The following is a 19,066-nucleotide window of genomic DNA, read 5'->3' as shown; positions in this document are numbered from 1 at the left end:
CAGCATGCGTCGGAGCCAGCAACCACATGTAGGAATAATTGTATGACCATACCAGAGCAAATTAAAGTTAGGCTTATTAGCTTTCAAGCAAGGATTGCGTTTGCAAATTTATGTATCCTCAGCTACAGAGAATCAGTGTTAATTCCTGACAGGGCAGGCACCAAAAGTACAATTTGCGGAGAGGCCACATTATATTTTTGTCTTTTAATTCAAAGTTGTGATGAAGAAAATCATTTTCGCTTTATCGGAGCTCTAGAGAAACGGGCGAATTTCTGAAAACACAAATCTGCCTGTTCCTAAATCCTGCCATGATGTTGCTAGTAACACAGATGAATGGAAGTGACCTATGCATGAGTACTGGACATGACAGGTTTTATAAACGTTTGGAAGCATTATCCCCAGTTAGCCCCACAGGGCCCAGTCATCAAACATTAATTTTCATTAAAAAAGTCGTAATATAAAATATTCTATAACCAGTGGTCTGAGTGCTTCACAAAGAGGCGAGATCTGAATTTCGCTTAGTCCTTTTCAATATAACCTTGTCAGATATTGAACTTATGGTAATATTGCTGGTTTCTCTGTTCACAGGACATACAGAGGTGGGTTTATTTATTCCTCTGGTGCCTAATCTTTGTATTTAATTTGAGTGATTTTTGGAATGGATTACTTGGCTAACTGACTCAGCTGAGCTCTCTAAAACAAGAAAAGCTGCAAAATAAAATGTGTGGAGACAGTCTTGTGCCATCACCACCCCTCCCTGTGCATTTTGGTTCCACCCCACAGCATGGTGTGCAGCGATCCAAAATAAAGAGGGCTGGACCCTGATTCTGTCATTTCTGCTGAACAACCCCAAACCAGATTAGGCAATTCCCCACTGATGTCCAAGAGACTGATAAATACTACCATGTCTCAGTGCCACTAAATGCTGCCCGCATCCCAACCAAACCCCTCTTCCCTACAGGACTTGGCCTTGGGAGTATCTTACATTTAGGGTCTGTCCACATTTGTCATGGTTGCAGATCGGTAAGCGTTTTAAACTGATTCATTTTTCAAAATGCGCTTTTGCAGCATACATTTCCAGTCCGTTTAAACCGATGTCAAAAATGTATCCTTCCTTCCTTTGTGTTTCTATTGGATGAAGAGGTCTCTAAAGATGACGCTGAGGGGAGGAGCAGGCAGTAGGCATTCTGCTTTGGGATCTGTTTTGTGTGCAAAAGTTCTCTGTGTAGAGGGAGATACATTTTTGCGTTGCCTATCATTGCCTCCGCGGGTATCTGGGCTCCGTTCAGTTTTCTAAAATGGAGCTCACGGATCCGTTGTTTGAAGTGTGTGAAGACAGCTGCAATTTTAACATTGGTATCCGTGGCTCCGTTTTGGTCCAGGGCAAAAAAAAATGGAGCCACGTATACGGTTTTGAAACAAGTGTGAACCGACCCTTATAGTCATTTTGCATAAGGGCACACCTCAAGCTTTGGCTTATTAATGCTCATGAATTATTCTAACACTGCTGTGTTCTCTTCTCTGGCAGGACATAGCTGAGGACCCTGAATTGGTGGAAAAAGTTGTAATCCTAATTGCTTACAATTTGTTGAGCATTGTAGAAAAGCTCCACTCAGTGGAGATCATCCATGGAGATTTGCGGCCAGATACACTTGTTTTGGATGATAGGTCAGTATTGCCTTCATGCAAACTTATAAATTGTTACACATAAGAGTTTAGCCTCAATTTTGTTTTTCCTCTTCTCAAAGGAAGCCAGCACAGATAACCTGTAGACACTGGTAGAAAAGCCACCTTAATTGGTGGGGTTCACTAAATTATCATCTTCTCCTCCAAAAAAGGAAAATTATAAATACCATAGTTGTTGAGCTTTTTTTTTTTTTTTTTTGCCATTTACAGCTGGCCTTTTCCTGAAATCCCTTTCCTTGCTGGAGTTAGGGCACCGTGGGCTTCCACTCACCCTCCCTTTTCATAGCCTTCAGGAGGGTGGGTGTGACTGCCAGGCCCTCCTGCACAGTGCAAGAGATGGAGCTTGTTAATCTCTATCTGGTGAAGAAGCTGGCTTGCACACGCTTGACTGCATACTGTACAAAGCAAATGTAACTATTTTTTTTTACTACTCACCTGAAAAAAACAAAACCATCTAATAGCTTAGTATTAGGTCCTCACAAGTTGCCTTTGTGTGAAATGAGATTTGGGCACCTGCAACAACAAAAAGCACATGACCATCAGCTGCTATGTTAAGGATGTAGGTGTCATGGGAAGGGATGCTGCTGTTCAGATTGCACCATACTGTTCATTAGACTGGAAGGGTGCATGAAGACTTAATCCCTCTGAGAATACTGCTGCCTATAACAGTGAGTGGGAGATGCAAGAATAGGCTAGTGTCTGGGCAACTCTGGTAGTTTTGAAAGTGGTTTTATATGGTCTAATAATGGAGACTATACCCGAGATATTTGATAAGGATGGGGGTGGGGGGGGGGTGTTGGAGGAGGTCATAAGGGGGTAAAATTATTTATACAATTAGCATTGCAGCTTTGCCCCACTATGCCTATTTTAACCGGCAGACATCCTGCATCTTGAGCAACCTCACTTTGGAGAGCTCCTTGCTACCTGCTGCAGCCCACTATCTTTAGTAGGCAGGTATTTTACTTGTAATTGCAATCAGGGGCGTAACTAGAAATCACTGGACCCACCCTGCGAAACTTTGGACGGGGCCCCCACCCCCTTGCTTTCTACACAGGTAAACTGAGAACCAATGCTATTCACTTGGCTAGTGCACATTTGAATGTGTTTCCCCCATGCAGATAAAAACTGAAAATTTTCTCTGTCAATTACATTCGCTTCTGGGATAGAACATGCATGCTTTTACACATACAGGCACACATGGTGTACAGAAAGCGCATACAGGAAACCGACAGATGAGTGTGCTCCCAGCCTCAGCTTATTACACTCACTCTGTCCATCTCTGATAGAACAGAACTGGCACTGCAGACTCCTCCAGCATCACTACTGTACACAGCGCTTGGGGAGGAAGAGGCTGGGGGCGGAGCATTGTACACAGGACCCTGCTGCACACTGAATAGGGACTGTTAACGAATCATAGAAAGTTTTCTAGACAGATTTGTAATCAGTGGCAGAGCAGATGCAGTCATTAGAATAATTATGCAGAGAGCAGAAAGTTTTTCCTCTTCATGTCCTTAGTTGTCAGTCTCTCAGGAAACTACCCCCCCCTGCAGGATCTATAGTTATGCTCTTGCGTGCAATGCACAAAGTTTTGCACGTTGCTAATTAATGACAATTTACGATCGTGCTTTAAAAAATGGAGTCTGAACTAGGACTTTAAAGACTTTGTTAAACAAAGGCATCACATTTTCATTACTTTTTGTGGGTAATTGCTGAGTTTGGTGAGTAGGTCCTATATAGCATGGAGGTCAGGAAAAATACATTTGTTGCTTCTGAACCTTTACCTTGGTGATATTTAGCTCTATGTGCGATTTACTTGTATGATGTTGTTTATAGCCTTTTTGTTTGCATTGTAATTTGTTTTTCCTTGTTAGGTGTTTTGACATACTTTCATGCACGGAGATGAATGGTTGCATCAAGCCAATAGATTTCTCTCACAGCATGGACCTGCATCTGTGTCCTACAGTGACCTCAAGGGCATTCCCTATAGCAGATACTGAGTATGGGCAGCTGCTTCTAGGAAGCCAGACGTATCCTTACCAGGTAGGTGTGTGAAACTAACCAGACCATGCTTCATCTGCAAGCAGAACACTATGCTGACATGCTGCCTATCAGTTTCTGAGAATATTAAAGGGAACCTTAACTGAGAGGGATATGGATGTTTCCTTTTAAGCAAAACCAGTTGCTTGTCAGTCCTGCTGATCTCTTTTGCTGCAGTAGAGGCTGAATCACACACCTGAAATGCAGCATGCAGCTAATCCAGTCTGACTTCAGTCAGAGCACCTGATCTGCATGCTTGTTGAGGGGCTGTGGCTAAAAGTATTAGAGACACTGGATCAGCAGGAGAGTCGGACAACTGGTATTAATTTTTAAAAGGAAAAATCCATATCCTCAGTTTAGGTTCACTTTAAGTATTCTAATTCTATTCTAAGTCAACACAAGCAATGTGTGGATGTAAGCCAGTTCATATCTACAGCATCTCTCCTGCTTCAGCCAGAGGTACCATTGATGCAGGATGTTGCCTTGTATACACATTGTTCAGTCTTTGGCTAGAAACCATCTCTCCCAACTGATCAGCTAAGAACAGTTGTTTGTCACAGTAGGCATTTGTTCAGCAGATCGCTGTCAAAGTGGCCACTTCAAGGGGACCTGAACTCAGAACGTCCTCTCTGCTCTAAAAGATAAACCAGCATAATAACCTTTTTAAAGAAAAAAAAATCTTTGTTACAGCTGATACAAATCCTGCAATAAATCTTTGTGTCTACTTCCTACTTTCATGGAAGCAGACATATTGTTAACATCCCCTGTTTACCAATCAGCTTCTCTGCCGTGGCAGTCAGCTGGCACAGGGGAGAGATCAAATTACAACTTGTGTGATTAGGCACAGATAAGGAGGGAGTAGACAGGCTAAACTCTCTACATACAGAGCGCATTTCTCTGTTTTCCTTCTGTCCTGTGCAAGAGTTCAGGCCCACTTTAACTAGAAATACAGAGGCTGCAATCTTCATTGCCTTTTAAACAATGCCGGTTATCACGCTGAGCTTTAGGCTTTAGAAGTGGCACATCTGTAGCAAGCATGCAGCCAGTAGAGTCACACCAGAGTAAAAGCATCTGACTTGCATGCTGATTCTGGGACAGTGACGAAGTATCAGAGGGAGAGCATCAACACAGAAGTCGGGCATCTGTCATTGTTTGAAAATGATCATGGCCGCCATCCTATTTCTTTCACTTCCTTTTAATGCTTTGCTGGACTGTTCAGAGTAATTACTTTTGTGAACAGCATCTTCTCGGGATGATCAGGTTATATTTTTAAATGTTGCTAGTTTTTCTTCTAACTAGTATTAGGTAGGTTTGGACCTGAACTCTTGCACAGGGCAGAAGGAAAACGTAGGGAAATGTACTCCGTATGTATTTAGAGAGTTTGGCCTGTCTAATCCCTCCTCATCTGTGACTAAGCACAAGTTGTGATTTGATTCCTCAGCTGTGTCAGTTCACTGCCATGGCAAAGAGCTCATAGGTAAGTAAACACAGGATATTAACAATATGTCTGCTTCCATGAAAGCAGGAAGTAGACAAACTGCAGATTTATCGGAGGATTTGTATCAGCTGTAACCATTTTTTCTTTATAGGTTATTATGCTGTTGCTTATCTTTTAGAGCAGAGAGGAAGTTCTGAGTTCAGGACAGCTCATGAGATTTGTTTGTTCATTGTGAGTGCTGTAAGATGCTAACTTTAAATGCTTTCATTTGCTGCCCCCAGGTGGATCTTCTTGGAATTGCAAACTTAGTACATTTGATGATTTTCAGGAGTAATCTTCAAGTTCACCAGGAAGATTCAGTGTGGAAAATCAGCAGAGAGATTCCCAGGTGATCATTCATTTTGCATATACTATGCATTATTTTAAAATTCTGTGCATAGCAGCCAGTGAGAAAGTCAATGATAATTATCACTAATCGGGATTCGGAGGGAAACAAAATAGTTTTCATCCTTTCTCACTGTATTCAGCTAGTAAATAAATTTCTTTAAGTCAAGACAGAGCGTGGTGAGTGCACACAATAAAGTCCACTGTAATAACTTCAACACCGGTGGTGCATCATCCGGATATAATTGCATAGATAATTCAATGTTTTCAAAAAGGGGGTAAAGATTCCAGGAGCAGCTCACCATCACTTTAAAAATATACCATTTATTCCAACATTGTTAAAAAATTTTAAAAGCTATAAACACTGTATAAAAATATACTTATCAAGCACAAGAGTGGATAAGAGGTGCAGAGGATGAGTCGACGGCCGTTTCGCCCCCACTTAGGGCTTTCTAGAGACCGAACACCCCCTTCTCGTGGAGAGTCAGGCTATATACTGCAACGCCAGCCCCAATCCCCCTTGGTACGCTCCTCCTGCGCCCGCCCTACAATCAATACAATCCAATCACCTGTCCCCCACTCGCCCGTACGTGCCGCACTCACCTGTACAGAGTTGCTAACACTAGCCTGACCAATCCGGTGTGGATATCCGGTCTCGAGAAAGCCCTAAGTGGGGGCGAAACGGCCGTCGACTCATCCTCTGCACCTCTTATCCACTCTTGTGCTTGATAAGTATATTTTTATACAGTGTTTATAGCTTTTTCAATTTTTTAACAATGCTGGAATAAATGGTATATTTTTAAAGTGATGGTGAGCTGCTCCTGGAATCTTTACCCCCTTTTTGAAAACAAGCTAGTAAATAAATGTTTGGTTCACCAAACCATGTTTGGTTGTCACCTTCCTCACAGCTATGTTTTTGAAACATATACAATCTGCCATGTAACATGACTTTTAAATATGGGTACGTAAGGTGGCTGGATAGTGTACCACTAGTGTGGATAGGGCACCACTAGAATAGGATAACGAAGCTAGAATCTCAGCTCATCCTATTTAGTTAGGAGTCCTAGGGCAAGACTCCCTAACACTGCAGAGTGGCCTACTGAACACACTCTTGGTGGCTGCAGCTCTAAAGCACTTTGGAGGAAACAAGTGCTATATAAATGTTAGAATTATCACATATGGTACCAAGCCTATGTAAAAGTTGCCTGTTTTTAACTCTTATACAGTAATGAGAAAAAAATAAAGGTAATAGCCTAATGTTTTATGTATGCAAATGAGAAAGGTAAACAAACAACCCCACTTTTTATCTGGCTGAGAAAATAATCCTGATAACAAGAGTGCAGAATGCCTCAAAAGCTAATTATTTATTGTTTTTGCTGGGCGTTGAATAATCCTGATTTTGTGTCACACTGATATAAGAGTTCAAATGTAACTCCTTAGATTTAAAATAACAATGTGAGAGTCGGAGGAAGGTTCCATTTACCATTGCTATGACACATACAATTATCTATTAAAGGGGAACTTCAGCCTAAACAAACATACTGTCATTAAGTTACATTAGTTATGTTAATATAATCAAGAGATAATCGACCTGTTTTAAAAGAACAGGCAAATGTTTGTGATTCATGGGGGCTTCCATCTTTGTCATGGGGGCAGTCATCTTTTTGGTTGAAAGGAGGTGACAGGGAGCAGGAGACACAGTTCCAACTGTCCTGTGTCCTGATCACCCCTCCCAGCTGCACACACTAGGCTTCAAATGTCAAATTCAAAATGTAAGAAAAAAAAAATTGCACCAAAATTGCAGAACGAGAACAACAAAATCAGAAATCCCATCATGCTTTGCACAGCATCAGGGGGAAAATGCCCGGGCAGTTTTCTTCTGTGCATCTAAAAATGAGGCTTGTATAAGCCCCCGTTCACACTTGCGTTTTGGCAAGTAAACGGATCGGATCCTGACCTGATCCTGATCAGAACCGTACGGTTCCGATCTGGATCCGGTCCGTTTGTATCAGGCATGCATCAGGCTGCCATCTGGATCCGTGTGCAAAAAATAGTTAAATATAAATAAAAAAATGTTCGGGTCAGCAGAAGGTGCACCTGGTGCACATGTACAATCAGGTTCCTCCGCTGTAGGCATCACCTCCACCTCCGATATTCTGCCAAACAGCTCCAGCACGTCTGTCACTGCTGCTCCACTCCAGACATGCTTGGCCCATGTGTCCCCATCCGAAATGGCCGCTTGGATACGCATAGGAAGTGGGGTAGAACGTCAGGTTTTTGTATGCAGTGTGTTCTGTGCCTTCCGTTTCCCATTGGTTTCTGTGTTCTGGATGGTGCTGTCAGGCTCCGGTCAGGATGCGTGGGCCGGAGATCCGGACACTAAAAATAGCGCATGTTGGAAAAGAGTCCGGTCCGGCTCCGTACTGTACGGAACGTACGTATGTGAACGTCCGCATAGCCTTTGCATTGCTATGCGGAACGTACGTTCCGTTTGTACAGTATGCGGTCCGGATCAGATCCGGAAAATCCGGATAGCGAACGCTAATGTGAACCGGGCCTAAGAGAAACAAAGTTCTGATGCTGTAAAACTGTTAAAGAAACACCAGGCCTTTTCAGTGCTGCTGAGTCGATTTTTAGTCTGGAGGTTCACTTTAAGTTAATTTTCATTGCAGGTTTGCATAGTGATGCCTATGGACATGACTGTTTTCAATTGTCTGTGTAGATATTGCTTAAATCTGGGATAAACATTTGTTGAATAGCTAGTAGATAGGTCATGTGCTCTCTTGTCATGTCCATGGGCATCACTATGCCTTCCTCAGGGGCCAGTGGCCACCAAAAAGCGCTAGTGTAATCGCAAACACTAAGCGGTTTTTGCAGGGCTGTGGAGTCGGTACAAAAATCTTCCGACTCCTCAGTTTATGAAACCACGACTTAGACTCTGGGTAGCCAAAATGACTCTGACTCCTCTACTACGACTCCTTAGTCTAATACTTAACAGGGATGTTGATTTTTTTACAAAAATTATCCGACTCAGACTCCTCAGTTTATGAAATCAACGACTCCGACTCCGGGTGCCCAAAATTGCCCCGACTCCAACTCCTCGACTTCCGACTCCACAGCCCTGGTTTTTTAAGTGATTTTTCAGAGCGATTTCAGGCATGTGCCTAGCGATTTTCTAGGCATGCTTTGTGATTTTTGGAACATGGGTGTAGCATTTTTTTATTTTTTTGTACAGTAGAGCTGTACAGAAAGGAAAAAGCTTTTGAAAAAAATAAAATAAAAAAAACGCTTGGAAAATCGCTCTGTTCTAGTGGTTTTAGAGCAATTTTCCACTTTTTCTATACTTTACATTGAGGCTAAATCGTCTCAGAAATGCTGCAGGACCTGCATTTGGAAAAAAATCACATCGCTCTGGTATGATCCTTCCCATACAAATACATTAGACAAGTGCTTTTTCAAAGCGCTAGTGTTTTAAAGAGAATCTGTATTGTTAAAATCGCACAAAAGTAAACATACCAGTGCGTTAGGGGACATCTCCTATTACCCTCTGACACAATTTCGCCGCTCCTCGCCGCATTAAAAGTGGTTAAAAACAGTTTTAAAAAGTTTGTTTATAAACAAACAAAATGGCCACCAAAACAGGAAGTAGGTTGATGTACAGTATGTCCACACATAGAAAATACATCCATACACAAGCAGGCTGTATACAGCCTTCCTTTTGAATCTCAAGAGATCATTTGTGTGTTTCTTTCCCCCTGTTCTCATGCACTGAAGTTTCAGACTGCTTGTTTCTTCCTGCAAACAGCTTTGCCCTTGTCTGTAATTCTTCAGTATGTGAAAGCCCGGCCAGCTCAGAGGACGATTTATCCCGCTTGTAAAAGATAAGAGAGAAGCTGCTCTAATCCTAAATAACACACAGGCAGTGTGCTTACAGGGGCCTGGAAGGGGGAGTTCATAGCAGAACCACAACACTGAAGAACTTGGCAGCCTTCCAGACACAGGCCGACAAGTCTGACAGGGGAAAGATACATTGATTTATTACAGAGACAGTGATAGTATAAAGTGCTGCAGTAAGCCAGAACACATTAGAATAGCTTTTTGAACTTGTAGGATGATAAAAAAACAGGATGCAATTTTTGTTACGGAGTCTCTTTAAAAAGTGCTCAGAAGCGTTCTTGGTGTGCACCAGCCCTTAGTTTAGCCTTTCTATACCGGTGTGCATATCATGCTACAGTTTACCAACAGTGTAGGAATGGCCATACAAGGGATCACATGGATGGAGTTGACCAGCCCATGTATTGCACCATTGTGCAACAGGAGTAACCATTCTTTTGTAACTCTTATTTGATCTCTTTTGCATATTCCATTGTGCTGCAGTGTACAAAAAGGTTTGTTTGTTGTGAAGTGTTTCCATCCCTATATTGCTTCTCATTGTCTAGATCAGGGGTGCCCAATAGATCGATTGCGATACCGGTAGATTGCGACCACCTATTTGGTAGATCGCGGCCTGTTAAATTTTGGGTCCGGCAGCTGTCAGATTCTGCTGCCGGCCGGTGGCCAATCGGAAGAGGCGGAGAAGGGAGAGGAGGCCGCCGCGGCGTCATAGCTGGGGGCGGCGCTGGGCACAATGCATCAACGCACGCTGCCCGCCACCCCCTTCGCTCGCCGGAGTCTTCATTAGAGTGCCCATCTGCACTCTAGCCAGCGCGGCTGAAGGAGGGAAGACCAGTAGGAGACCTAGACACTGCCGCTGGAACTAGAGGGGAGGTAAGTGGCACCTACACTATACCTGGCTAACTATACTGAAGGCACCTACACCTAACTACACTATACCTGGCTAACTATACTGAAGGCACCTACACCTAACTACACTATACCTGGCTAACTATACTGAAGACCCCTACACACCTAACTACACTATACCTGGCTAACTATACTGAAGGCACCTACACCTAACTACACTATACCTGGCTAACTATACTGAAGACCCCTACACACCTAACTACACTATACCTGGCTAACTATACTGAAGGCACCTACACATAACTACACTATACCTGGCTAACTATACTGAAGGCCCCTACACCTAACTACACTATACCTGGCTAACTATACTGAAGGCCCCTACACCTAACTACACTATACCTGGCTAACTATACTGAAGGCCCCTACACCTAACTACACTATACCTGGCTAACTATACTGAAGGCCCCTACACCTAACTACACTATACTTGGCTAACTATACTGAAGGCACCCACACCTAACTACACTATACCTGGCTACATATACTGAAGGCCCCTACCCCTAACTACTCTATACCTGGCTAACTACACTATACCTGGCTAACTATACTTCAGGCACCTACACCTAACTACACTATACCTGGCTAACTATACTGAAGGCACCTACACCTAACTACTCTATACCTGGCTACCTATACTGAAGGCCCCTATACCTAGCTATCTATACTTCAGGCACCTATACCTATCTACCTATACTGAAGGCACGTTTACCTAGCTACCTAAATGTTGGTAGATCTCCTGGACTCTGCAAATTTTAAAGTAGCTTGCAATCCGAAAAAGTGTGGGCAACCCTGGTCTAGATCTGTTCCTTTCTTGGTAAAAGTTTGTTTGTGATTAATTTAATTCAAAATATAACAGGGAGAGGATAGGCAAAAAGCCAGACAGGTGGCATTTTAAGTGGGATAACATTCCCTTCCAGCTATTATCTCCTTTACCTCAGAACAGTTGTGATTATGAACAGCAATACCTTCTGAATGTATTTAAAATTCCATGTAAAACCTTTTTTTTTTTTTTTTTTATTTATTTCGATACATTAAGGCAAAATAAGAGCTGTAGGAAATTTGTTTTATTCTATGCTACCAGGATTTTATTCAGCAATGAAAATGTAATAAAGATATTCCCAATACCATTTAAAATGAACCTGAAGCAAGCGACATATGGTGGCTGCCATATTTATTTCGTTTTAAACAATACCAGTTGCCTGGCTATCCTGCTGATCTTTTGTTGCAGTATTGTCTAAATCTCATACCTAAAACAAGCATGCAGCTAATACAGTCAGAAACCTCCGATCTGCATGCTGGTTCAGGGTCTATTGCTAAATGTATTAGAGGCCGATGAGCAAGACAGCCAGGCAATGTGTATTGTTTACAAGGAAATAAATGTCAGCCTCCATATGTATGCAGGGAGGCTATCATATATTAATGCATACCGGTCTGGGCCCTGTGTGCTCCTTCTGGTAGTTGTTTGTTCATTAACCTATTTTGGTGTCTGGACGTAGAAACTACGTCCAGGAACCATGCGCGCCACCGCGGCCGATCGCGCGCGTGCACGCGCACTCCCGGCCACGGATTCGGTAGCCACGGAATCAATGTATCGGGCTATGGTGCCCGATCACTGATTCCTCCCCCCCCCCCCCCCCCCCCGCTGAAAAAGGGACAGCTTCTCTCGGAAGCTTCGCTTTTTTATGGCTGTTCCCTCCCCGATGCGTCACTCTAAGCGTGTGTTGCGCTTAGAGTGACGTCATGTAAACAAACTCATGGCCACCATCTTGTGGCCAAAAAGTAAAACTACAACAAAAAGTAAAAAAAATTAAAATCAACACACATTTACATTAAAAAACTTTGTTTTACATCCCACCCTCCCAAAAATACCCAAATAAAATGTTTAATATTAAAAAAAAAACCATTACAATAAAAAAAAACATGTAAATATTTACCTAAGGGTCTAAACTTTTTAAATATCAATGTAAAGATGAAATATTTCTATATTTTTTTATTTTAAACTTGTAAATAGTGATAGATGCAAAACGGAAAAAATGCACCTTTATTTCCAAATAAAATATTGTCGCCATACATTGTGATAGGGACATAATTTTAACGGTGTAATAACCGGGACATATGGGCAAATACAATACGTGAGTTTTAATTATGGAGGCATGTATTATTTTAAAACTATAATGGCTGAAAACTGAGAAATAATGAATTTTTTCCGTTTTTTTTCTTATTCTTGTTAAAATGCATTTACAGTAAAGTGGCTCTTAGCAAAATGTACCCCCCAAAGAAAGCTTAATTGGTGGCGGAAAAAACAAGATATAGATCAGTTCATTGTGATAAGTAGTGATAAAGTTATAGGCTAATCAATGGGAGGTGAACATTGCTCAAGTGAAAACGACGGAACGCGAATGGGTTAAGCCAGCCGAACCGATTATTTATTGGTCCATTTTCAAACTGCATAACTTCTGTATCAGTTTGGAATTACTTGCATCTCATTGACCATGTATCATCTTAGAATTATATGCCTCTCATTGACCATCCTTAGTGGTAAGTTTCCACAAGTAGGCAATGGACATTTTTTTTACATACGTTTTTCATTTCTGTTTTAGTTTATGGGATGGAAGTCTCTGGAACATGTTCTTTTCCAAGATTTTGAACACAGAATCTTCAGCAACTGTTCTGAAGGAGCTGAAAAATGCAATTGCACATTTATTTGACAGCGACTTTCAAGATGAACTATGTAGTTATTTCATTCAGATGGAAAATCCTCTCTAAGAACTGAAGCCACCCTGCATCACAGCACTAAAGAAAGTTACTTTCCAGCGTACTTTTGTGTGTTCTCTCCTAGGCGGCTGAGAATGCACAAGCTCGACTTTAACTCTTTAATTCAGTGTTCTTTTGTCTGTCTTATGTATGTACATATATATTATGTATTCCATAATTTGTACATTTACTAAACTTGGTTCATTAAACATTTTTGCCTTTTTTTGTCTTTAGTCATACAGTGTGCAGACAGTAAATGTAGCACTTAATTTAAACTTTTTGCTTTTTGGGTTGCCTCTAGCAAAGCACCCACCTGATTCCTACAAGAGGTATGTGCAGACTAGTATTTACCATTGGATTTTCTAAGGGATAATTGTCTGATCCTCTTCCATGAGGGCTAGCACCTGAGAGATGATTGTCTCTGTCCCCTTAGATAACTCAAGGTTGACAGAATTGTTAAACATCCCATCTTTCCGCTTTAACCACTTCCTGGTTTCAATACAGTATATCTACACCCCTTGAGATTTCATCTTGGCACCAGGTACATAGATATATGTACTCTGCTGCGATCGGCTGTCCCATGCATTCTCATAGACACCCATTGGCACACTGATTGGTGAATGGGAACATGTGTTCCCAAAGCCGATCAAACTGTCTGTAATAAATGATCACCGGCATCAGTGAGATGCTGGTAGCCATTCTGAAATAATGTAAACACACATATACACAATACTTTCTGTGTACTGGTCAAAAAGTAAAATTGACACCTACATACATTTAAATACATAAAAAAAATGGTTACCATAATAATAATAAAAAGCGATAGTACTTAAAGGCTGCCTTATTTTTTTTCCATTTAGCCAATACCAGTTGCCTGGCTATCCTGCTGATCCTCTGCCTCTAATACATTTAGCTATAGATCCTGAACAAGTATGCAGCAGATCAGGTATTTCTGACATTGGCCTCAATTCACTAACATCATGCTGGAGATAATAAAGCAAGAGAAAACTTACCACCACACAGTGAGTTATCTTATCTCTCCATTCCTTAAAGAGAACCTGTACTGAGTAAAAATATTTAAAATAAACACATGAGGTAACTTCAAATGAACATTACATAGTTACCTTGCCATCAGTTCCTCTCAGAAGCTCACCATTTTCTTCTGACAATAATCCCATCCAGTTATGACAATATTTTGTCAGATCTGAAATATATCAGTTGCTGTCAGTTATAGCTGAGAGGAAAACGGATGTACCAGGTAATGTCCATGTTTCCCTATGGCTCAAGTGGGCGATGTTATAGTTTAACTGTGTGCTGACCAGAAAGCTGTTATGGGTAATGGCTATTTTCAAAATGGAGGATGGAAAATTCCCTTGATCATAGTGAACAAATAGGACGCGGGACAGGAGAAAGATACTGAGAGGTAGACTACATGGAAGGTAAGTATGACTTGTGTATGCTTATTTTGACTTTTATTTTCAGTACAGGTTTTCTTTAAGTTACTTCCTCTGTAGTTAATTTCACACGCAGTTAATTATCAGCCTGTCTTTAAAGAGAACCTGAGGTGGGATTTACTTATGTTAGTGGGGCACAGAGGCTGGTTGTGCACACTAACACCAACCTCTGTTGCCCCATGGTGTGCCTCCAGGACCCCCCTGCGTGCCGCTATAACCCCCGCAGTGCTGGCGACACGCAGCGTGTCACCAGCACAATGTTTACCTTCTCCTGTCAGCGCCGCTCCCCCGCCTCCTCCGTATCGCCGCTACCCTCCCGCGTCCCTTCCCTCCCGCTGATTGGAGGGAAGTGACGCGGGCGGGTAGCGCCGATACGGAGGAAGCGGGGGAGCGGCGCTAACAGACAGAAGGTAAACATTGTGCTGGCGACACTCTGCGTGTGGCCAGCACTGCGGGGGTTATAGCGGCGCGCAGGGGGGTCCTGGAGGCACACGATGGGGCAACAGAGGCTGGTGTTAGTGTGCACAACCAGCCTCTGTGCCCCACTAACATAAGTAAATCCCACCTCGGGTTCTCTTTAACTTAAGAATTCTGGAGTTATTTTAAGGATTGAAGAGTTAACTTAAAGAGAACCTGTACTGAGTAAAAATATTTAAAATAAACACATGAGGTAACTTCAAATGAACATTGCACAGTTACCTTTTTTGTAGTATATACAGGCACTGTTCCAAACTTTATCTCATGTGTATGTTCTACCAGCTGCTCAGGATAAACCACATCCACAATCGGTTCCAAGAAAAATGCATACAAATCCACAGCGCTTGCTACTCAAATCGGCATTTGCAGTAACCCCACAGTGCTCAAAAGCATATTTCCACAGTGACCATCACCAGAAATAAATGGAGAAAGTTCACTTCTTCATCCAAGAATCACATAAACCTTTATTAGAAGCTGAATCTACATCACATATACAATGACTTATTTCCAGGGTCCTTTTGACAGGGACCCTTAGTAGTTAAAAGCTTATAGTGTAGCCCAGTACACATTTAAAATCCAAAAAACGATCTCATATAAGTTGCCCAGTCTCCAGTTCCTACCGGTTTCGGCCTTGCGCCGTCATCAGGGAACAGAGTGTTCCCTGATGAAGGCGCAAGGCCGAAATCGGTAGGAACTGGAGACTGGGCAACTTATATGAGATCGTTTTTTGGATTTTAAATGTGTACTGGGTTACACTATAAGCTTTTAACTACTAAGGGTCCCTGTCAAAAGGACCCTGGAAGTAAGTCATTGTATATGTGATGTAGATTCAGCTTCTAATAAATGTTTGATTCTTGGATGGAGAAGTAAACTTTCTCAATTTATTTCTGGTGATGGTCACTGTGGAAATATGCTTTTGAGCACTGTGGGGTTACTGCAGATGCCGATTTGAGTACCAAGCGCTGTGGATTTGTATGCATTTTGCATAGTTACCTTGCCATCAGTTCCTCTCAGAAGCTCACCATTTCTTCTGACAATAATCCCTTCCAGTTCTGACAATATTTTGTCAGATCTGAAATATATCAGTTGCTGTCAGTTATAGCTTGAGAGGAAAACTGATGCACCAGGTAATGTGCGTGTTTCCCTATGGCTAAAGTGGGCGATGTTACAGTTTAAAGAGGAACTCCAGTGAAAATAATTTAATAAAAAAAAAGTGCTTCATTTTTACAATTATGTATAAATGATTTAGTCAGTGTTTGCTCATTGTAAAATCTTTCTTCTCCCAGATTCACATTCTGACATGTATTACATGGTGACATTGTTACTGTGGGCAAGTTATGTAGCTGTTTCTAGCTGCTCTGGCTGTTACAGACAGCTTTAAACAGCCATTTCCTGTCTGTGAACATTGTTACATTGTGGCAGTTTGCCCAGAGTACCGCGGTATTCAGAGCCTCTTGTGGGAGGGGTTTCAGCACAAAATTAGTCACACAGCGCCCCCTGATGGTCTGTTTGTGAAAATCATTCTATTTCTCATGTAAAAGGGAGTATCAGCTACTGATTGGGATAAAGTTCAATTCTTGGCTGGAGTTTCTCTTTAACGGTGTGCTGACCAGAAAGCTGTTATGGGTAATGGCCATTTTCAAAATGGAGGACGGAAAATTCCCTTGATCACAGTGACCAAATAGGACGCGGGACAGGAGAAAGACACTGAGGAGTAGACTACATGGAAGGTAAGTATGACTTGTGTATGCTTATTTTGACTTAATTTTCAGTTCAGGTTTTCTTTAAAGACAGAAGAGTTAACTTTAGGTTTGCCTGAGGTAAAATGTTTCCTGAATACTACACGCCTTATCACCATGGTGATAACTCTAGAAATGTTATTAAAGACAGGAGATAAGCTTAGTGAATTGAGGCCATTGTCAGATCTGACAAGATTAGCTGCATGCTTGTTTCTGGTGTATTCAGACACTAAGCGCCGGAACCCACTAAACGCAGGCCATTGCAGCATTATTAGCAGTTAGTGTTAGTGTTTCTGCAATGTAAAGTATATAAACGCTGGCATAATCACTTGTCAAAACCTACACAGAGCGATTTTGCTAGTGTTTTGACATTACTGCACACTGTAAAAAAATTAATTGAAAGAACCAATCAGAATTAAAAATGCTAATCACTACACAATCGCTGGCAAAAAGCTGACACTTTTTTTTTATAAACTCTACCGCAATCGCTAATGAAATTGCTTACAAAGCGCTCATGCAAAACACTAGCGATTGCGATTAGCGATATCGATTTGTAGTGGGTTCCAGGCCTAATGGCGCCAAATAGACCAGCAGAGCCTCCAGGCAACTGGTATTATTTAAAAGGAAATAAATATGGCAGCCTCCATATACCTCTCACTACAGTTCCCCTTTAAACAAAAAATAGTAATCTTAGGGTCTCAACTTTTTTAATATGTATGTCATGGGGGTATATTACTGTTGTTTTTGCAAATAAGGTCTTTTAATTTGTGATATACCGTAATATAAATGAGCACAAAAAACACCTTTAAAGAGAATCTGTATTGTTAAAATCGCACAAAAGTAAACATACCAGTGTGTTAGGGGACATCTCCTATTACCCTCTGTCACAATTTCGCCGCTCCTCGCCGCATTAAAAGTGGTTAAAAACAGTTTTAAAAAGTTTGTTTATAAACAAACAAAATGGCCACCAAAACAGGAAGTAGGTTTATGTACAGTATGTCCACACATAGAAAATACATTCATACACAAGCAGGCTGTATACATCCTTCCTTTTGTATCTCAAGAGATCATTATACACAGGCAGTGTGCATAGAGGGGCCAGGAGGGGGGAGATGCATCACAGAACCACAACACTGAAGAACTTGGCAGCCTTCCAGACACAGGCTGACAAGTCTGACAAGAGAGAGATAAGTTGATTTATTACAGAGATGGTGATAGTAGAACGTGCTGCAGTAAGCCAGAACACATTAGAATAGCTTTTGGAACTTGTAGGATGATAAAAAACCGGATGCAATTTTTGTTACGGAGTCTCTTTAAGATATACACCTTTATTTCCAAATAAAATATTATTGTCATACATTGTACTAGGGACATAATTTAAATGTAATACCGGGGACAAATGCATAAATAAAATGTGGGGGTTTCATCTACAGTTGCACGATTTATTTTAAAACTAGAACGGTTGAAAACTGAGAGAGCATGATTTTTTTTTCTTTTTTAAATGTATGATTCCTGTTAAAATGAATATAGAATAAAAAAAGAATCGCCCAAAGAAAGCCCTATTTCTGTCGGGGAAGGGGGGGGGGGTGAAAATCAAGGTATAGATCCTTTAGGTGTGATAAGTAGTAAGAAAGTTATCCGGGAATGAATGAGAGGAGCGCTGAAATGTGAAAATTGCTTTAGTGCATAGGGGGAACACAACCTGTGGTTAAACCTCAGTTACTTTGTTTCTGGCCAGTGTAGACGCAAGTATCTTTTCTAAAGGCTTGTTCACACTATGAATGATTTTAGAAATCGCCCTAAAAGCGCTTGTGTAATGATTCCCTATGAGCGTGTTCACATATGAGCGTTTCGATTGCGATCCGCTTCCAAAAGCGCTGCCTGTTCCATTTTCTGATCGCTTTGGCTCAATGGAAGGTATAAGGAAATCGCTAAGCGCTTGAAAAAGCAATTTGTATAGCAATTTCCAGAGCACTTCTAAGAATAAATACGCTGTATTTATTCTTTCCCGGGCAAAGAGTTCACTTCCTGACTGACGTCGGGAAGTTAAAATCTCAATTGCTCATCAAAAGCACTTACACAAAATCGCCCAAAGCTCAGAAAATGCTGGGAATCGCTTGAAAAAATCATGCACAAAAATGCTCAGTGCTTGCGACTTATGAGAATACATTCAAATATTTTTTGCGGAGCAGCACATACCGGTAATTGTCTACAAAGTAGATCTTTAGTGGAAGCTGCTGATCTGGCTAAGGCTTTTTTTACACTTAATTAGTTGCTCTCAGTTATAACTG

At 41.5% G+C, this 19,066-nt stretch overlaps 1 protein-coding gene across 2 annotated transcripts in view; it reads left to right on the top strand.

Annotated features, from left to right (window-relative positions):
* Positions 1 to 13,327, top strand: part of BUB1B (BUB1 mitotic checkpoint serine/threonine kinase B) — an 84,887-nt gene extending 71,560 nt beyond the window's left edge. For both annotated transcript variants that reach the window (XM_068253434.1, XM_068253435.1), the window contains exons 20-23: positions 1,529 to 1,668; positions 3,558 to 3,726; positions 5,443 to 5,549; positions 12,952 to 13,327. In XM_068253434.1, coding sequence (XP_068109535.1) covers positions 1,529 to 1,668; positions 3,558 to 3,726; positions 5,443 to 5,549; positions 12,952 to 13,117 — 582 coding nt within the window. In that variant the 3' untranslated portion in view covers positions 13,118 to 13,327. The remainder of the gene's footprint in view (positions 1 to 1,528; positions 1,669 to 3,557; positions 3,727 to 5,442; positions 5,550 to 12,951) is intronic.
* Positions 13,328 to 19,066: the final 5,739 nt, after the last annotated feature.

Source organism: Hyperolius riggenbachi, chromosome 9 (genome assembly GCF_040937935.1).
Source record: "Hyperolius riggenbachi isolate aHypRig1 chromosome 9, aHypRig1.pri, whole genome shotgun sequence".
NCBI classification, from domain to species: domain Eukaryota; kingdom Metazoa; phylum Chordata; class Amphibia; order Anura; family Hyperoliidae; genus Hyperolius; species Hyperolius riggenbachi.
This window is presented reverse-complemented; position numbering and strand designations above follow the sequence as displayed.